Source organism: Coregonus clupeaformis, chromosome 23, assembly GCF_020615455.1.
Source record: "Coregonus clupeaformis isolate EN_2021a chromosome 23, ASM2061545v1, whole genome shotgun sequence".
Classification (NCBI taxonomy): Eukaryota; Metazoa; Chordata; class Actinopteri; order Salmoniformes; family Salmonidae; genus Coregonus; species Coregonus clupeaformis.
In genome coordinates, this window is record NC_059214.1 from 18,689,261 (window position 1) to 18,695,260 (window position 6,000).

Below are 6,000 nucleotides of genomic sequence, written 5' to 3' on the forward strand. Positions count from 1 at the left end.
TACTTTTCATATGGTTATAGAGTGTAGCTATTTTACTTAATGTTCAGGATACAAAATGTGTTAACAAAAAGATGTAGCAAACTGTATCATATATGAACGGCAGTCATCATATGATTGAGTCCACTCAAACTGTCAGGCTGTAGCCTAAATTTAAAGTCCAACTGCAAAATAGGACACAGAAAAACAGCCTACAATTACCGCCTAAACAAGTTCTCACGAAACACATGATACATGCAGTGGTCGCACAAAGTTTGTCTTATAGCCTACCTGTGCTCAGCTGTGCAACGGATATAAATATCAACGCCGCTTCTACCGTGTGGAGCCTGGGATTAATCATGGTCGGAGCCACATCTGCTTGGTTCGTGGACGCACTGTCTACACCACTATTCTAGAGAAAATCATTACTTTAGTGTTTAAGTCCGTCATGTGCACACTTCGCATTGCTCCACTCTAAATAACCAGTGAGAGAGCTGAATAAGCAGGCAGATTTGCTCCGCCTCTGTCGACTGGAATTTAAAAGGATTAACGCTCCCCAGCTAGCACATTTGGTTACTTGAAAGCTGTGGGAACGTCTGTTTTTGGTTTCACATTGGTTGTGGGAAGTAAGCCACATACGTTTCCTGACTGGTAAAACGGAACGTTTTGCGAACAGAAGTGACAATTTGGCCTGTTCTGGGAATGTTAATTTTTAGGTTACAGGGAGGTTCTGAGAACGTTTTAATCAAATCAAATCAAATCAAATTTTATTGGTCACATGCGCCGAATACAACAGGTGCAGACATTACAGTGAAATGCTTACTTACAGCCCTTAACCAACAGTGCATTTATTTTAAACAAAAAAGTAAGAATAAAACAACAACAAAAAAGTGTTGAGAAAAAAAGAGCAGAAGTAAAATAAAGTGACAGTAGGGAGGCTATATATACAGTAAAATAAAGTGACAGTAGGGAGGCTATATATACAGGGGGGTACCGTTGCATAGTCAATGTGCGGGGGCACCGGCTAGTTGAGGTAGTTGAGGTAATATGTACATGTGGGTAGAGTTAAAGTGACTATGCATAAATACTTAACAGAGTAGCAGCAGCGTAAAAAGGATGGGGTGGGGGGCAGTGCAAATAGTCCGGGTAGCCATGATTAGCTGTTCAGGAGTCTTATGGCTTGGGGGTAGAAGCTGTTGAGAAGTCTTTTGGACCTAGACTTGGCACTCCGGTACCGCTTGCCGTGCGGTAGCAGAGAGAACAGTCTATGACTAGGGTGGCTGGAGTCTTTGACAATTTTGAGGGCCTTCCTCTGACACCGCCTGGTATAGAGGTCCTGGATGGCAGGGAGCTTTGCCCCAGTGATGTACTGGGCCGTACGCACTACCCTCTGTAGTGCCTTGCGGTCAGAGGCCAAGCAGTTGCCATACCAGGCGGTGATGCAACCAGTCAGGATGCTCTCGATGGTGCAGCTGTAGAATTTTTTGAGGATCTGAGGACCCATGCCAAATCTTTTTAGTCTCCTGAGGGGGAATAGGCTTTGTCGTGCCCTCTTCACGACTGTCTTGGTGTGTTTGGACCATGATAGTTCGTTGGTGATGTGGACACCAAGGAACTTGAAGCTCTCAACCTGTTCCACTACAGCCCCGTCGATGAGAATGGGGGCGTGCTCAGTCCTCTTTTTTTTTCCTGTAGTCCACAATCATCTCCTTTGTCTTGGTCACGTTGAGGGAGAGGTTGTTGTCCTGGCACCACACGGCCAGATCTCTGACCTCCTCCCTATAGGCTGTCTCATCGTTGTCGGTGATCAGGCCTACCACTGTTGTGTCGTCGGCAAACTTAATGATGGTGTTGGAGTCGTGCCTGGCCATGCAGTCATGGGTGAACAGAGAGTACAGGAGGGGACTGAGCACGCACCCCTGAGGGGCCCCCGTGTTGAGGATCAGTGTGGCAGATGTGTTGTTTTACTCTGGATTCTTGAAAAATGTCTTGGGAGGTTTTATTAATGGAAGTCATAGTTTTTAAAACCAGTTGAGTTGACAGATGTTTTGCACTGTTTCGCTATGGCTTTAGTCATCAATCTAGCAAAAGGTCAATATTGTATTAATGTAGGTAGGATTTCACCTGGAATTGTTTATTTATGTCTGAGAAATAAAAAACGTTTCAACACATGTGATCTAGTACACAATAAAAGTATAATAAAACATATACATATATGATGATATGATAAATAAAACAAATGGCATATTGTCTCCTGAGTGGCGCAGTGGTCTAAGGCACTGCATCGCAGTGCTAACTGTGCCACTAGAGATCCTGGTTCGAATCCAGGCTCTGTCGCAGCGGGCCGTGACCGGGAGACTCATGGGCGGCGCATAATTGGCCCAGCGTCGTCCAGGGTAGGGGAGGGAATGGCCGGCAGGGATGTAGCTCAGTTGATAGAGCATGGCGTTTGCAACGCCGGGGTTGTGGGTTCGATTCCCACGGGGGGCCAGTATACAAAAAAATAAATGTATTCACTAACTGTAAGTCGCTCTGGATAAGAGCGTCTGCTAAATGACTAAAATGTATATTATTATAAAACAAATTGTTAATGAATCAGCCTTTTCATACTTTATAATATGTCCAGATATAGTTATAATGTTTTAGGAACATCTACCCAAAATATTTCACCTTTTTATTACTTTAAAAAACATATAATGACATTGGTGATAGTCAAAATCTGTCAGATTTGTGACCGTCTAAATCAACAGCGTGAGTCCGTCCTATAGAAGGGCTATGTAAAGGGCTCGATGTTGTCGTTCTGAGCATATGCAATGTGTCTGCCTCCAACGTAAAACAAATGTTTGACTTCCACACAAAATTACTTCTTCTTCTTACTTATTTTAGGTTTAAGGAAGTGTGTAGGTCACATTCTTTGTTGTAGAGCTATGAAAGTTATGTATTTAGAGACAAATTCAGCGATTGCTTTGCCATGTCTGTGCCATGAAGCAGTCGAGCTGGATAAATGTTTTTCTAAGGACCGCCCCGGTATTTAAAAAATTTTCCATCCTGAGAATAAATCACTTTTCTCCCGGGTAACCCAATATTTCCAAGCAAAACCGGAAGTATCATTTAAAAGCATTATAAAGCATATAAATAGGCCTATGTCTGGATTTGATTAGAGCTTTGAACGAAAATTCAAGCCTGATGCTACCTGAGCCTGATGAGCTATACAATAAATACATTTTATGAGCCCTACATTACAGACATTTAATGAGCCCAAGCCCAAAAAATACCAAATGATTGTGCCGTTATCCAATACATATGACACATAACTATATGATAGGACAATGATCGAAAACACACCTCCAGGCTGTGGAAGGGCTATTTATCAAGAAGGAGAGTGATGGAGTGCTGCATCAGATGACCTGGCTTCCACAATCCCCCAACCACAACCCAATTGAGATGGTTTGGGATGAGTCGGAAGGCAGAGTGAAGGAAAACTCCTTCAAGCTTGTGGGAACTCCTTCAAGACTGTTGGAAAAGCATTCCAGGTGAAGCTGGTTGAGAGAATGCCAAGAGTGTGCAAAGCTGTCATCAAGGCAAAGGGTGGCTATTTGAAGAATCTCAAATATAAAATATACTTTTATTTGTTTAACACTTTTTTGGTTACTACATGATTCCATATGTGTTAGTTCATAGTTTTGATGTCTTCACTATAATTCTACAATGTAAAAAATAGTAAAAATAAAGAAAAACCCTTGAATGAGTAGGTGTGTTCAAACTTTTGACAGGTAGTGTAGGCTACTGCACATTCCTCACGACAGAAAAAAATAAAAGCCCATAGATTTAGCTAGCTACATGCTCTCTTGGGTAAATACACAATATACAGTGCATTCGGAAAGTTTTCAGACCCCTTACTCAATACTTTGTTGAAGTACCTTTGGCAGAGATTACAGCCTTCAGTTTGTAAGTCGCTCTGGATAAGAGCGTCTGCTAAATGACGTAAATGTAAATGTAAATGTGAGTCTTCTTGGGTATGACGCTACAAGCTTGGCACACCTGTATTTGCAGTTTCTCCCATTCTTCTATGCACAGCTATTTTCAGGTCTCTCCAGAGATGTTCGATCAGTTTCAAGTCCGGGCTTTGGCTGGGCCACTCAAGGACATTCAGAGACTTGCCCTGAAGCCACTCCTGCATTGTCTTGGTTGTGTACTAAGGGCCATTGTCCTGTTGGAAGGTGAACCTTCACCCCAGTCTGAGGTCCTAAGAGCTCTGGAGCAGGTTTTCATCATGGATCTCTCTGTACTTTGCTCCGTTCATTTTTCCCTCAATCCTGACTAGTCTCCCAGTCCCTGCCGCTGAAAAACATCCCCGCAGGATGATGCTGCCACCACCATGCTTCACCGTAGGGATGGTGCTAGGTTTCCAGACGTGATGCTTGGCATTCAGGCCAAAGAGTTCTATCTTGGGTTCATCAGACCAGATAATCTTGTTTCTCATGGTCTGAGAGTCCTTCAGGTGCCTTTTGGCAAACTCCAAGTGGGCTGTCATGTGCCTTTTACAGAGGAGTGGCTTCCGTCTGGTCACCCTACCATAAAGACCTGATTGGTGGAGTGCTGCAGAGATGGTTGTCCTTCTGGAAGTTTCTCCCATCTTGCCAGAGGAACTCTGGAGCTCTGTCAGAGTGACCATCGGGTTCTTGGTCACCTCCCTGATCAAGGCCCTTCTCCCCTGATTGTTCAGTTTGGCAGGGTGGCCAGCTTTAGGAAGTCTTGGTAGTTCCAAACTTCTTCCATTTAGGAATGATGGAGGCCACTATGTTCTTGGGAACCTTCAATGCTGCAAAAATGTTTTGATAACCTTCCCCAGATCTGTGCCTCGACACAATCCTGTCTCGTAGCTCTACAGACAATTCCTTCGACCTCATGGCTTGGATTTTGCCCTGACATGCACTGTCAACTGTGGGACCTTATATAGACAGGTGTGTGTCTTTCCAAATCATGTCCAATCAATTTAATTTACCACAGGTGGACTCCAATCAAGTTGTAGAAACATCTCAAGGATGATCAATGGAAACAGGATACACCTAAGCTCAATTTCGAGTCTCATAGCAAAGGGTCTGACTACTTATGTAAATAAGGTTTTTATTTTTTTATTTTTTCAAAAATGTCTAAAAACCTGTTTCGCTTTCTCATTTTTTAGTTAATAAATTTTAGAATAAAGCTGTAACGTAACAAAATGTAGGAAAAAGTTAAGGGGTCTGAATAATTTCCAAATGCACTGTATACAAAAGTATGTGGACACCCCTTCAAATTAGTACATTTGGCTATTTCAGCCACACCCGTTGCTGACAGGTGTATAAAATCAAGCACTCAGCCATGCAATCTCCATAGAGATTGGCAGTAGAATGGCCTTACTGAAGACCTCAGTGACTTTCAAAGTGGCACCGTCATAGGATGCCACCTTTCCAGCAAGTCTAATTTCTGCCCTGCTAGAGCTGCCCCGGTCAACTGTAAGTTCTGTTATTGTGAAGTGGAAACGTCTAGGAGCTACAACAGCTCAGCCACAAAGTGGTAGGCCACACAAGCTCACAGAACGGGACCGCCGAGTGCTGAAGTGCATAGCGTGTAAAAATCGTCTGTCCTCGGTTGCAACACTCACTACCGAGTTCCAAACTGCCTCTGGAAGCAACGTCAGCACAAGAACTGTTCGTCGGGAGCTTCATGAAATGGGTTCCATGGCCGAGCAGCCGCACACAAGCCTAAGATCACCATGCACGATGCCAAGTGTCGGCTGGAGTGGTGTAAAGCTCGCCGCCATTGGACTCTGGAGCAGTAGAATCGCATTCTCTTGAGTGATGAGTCACTCTTCACCATCTGGAAGTCCAACGGACTAATCTGGGTTTGGCGGATGCCAGGAGAACCCTACCCACCCGAATGCATAGTACCAACTGTAAAGTTTGGTGAAGGAGGAATAACGATCTGGGGCTGTTTTTTATGGTTCGGGCTAGGCCCCTTAGTTCCAGTGAATTTAAATCTTAA

General features: G+C 43.8%; 1 protein-coding gene across 1 annotated transcript in view; it reads right to left on the reverse strand.

Annotated features, from left to right (window-relative positions):
* Nucleotides 1–434, reverse strand: part of LOC121536271 (activin receptor type-1C-like) — a 62,976-nt gene extending 62,542 nt beyond the window's left edge. Inside the window, exon 1 of the mRNA XM_041843537.1 lies at nucleotides 268–434. Within this exon, the coding sequence (XP_041699471.1) occupies nucleotides 268–337 (70 nt within the window). The 5' untranslated portion in view covers nucleotides 338–434. The remainder of the gene's footprint in view (nucleotides 1–267) is intronic.
* Nucleotides 435–6,000: the final 5,566 nt, after the last annotated feature.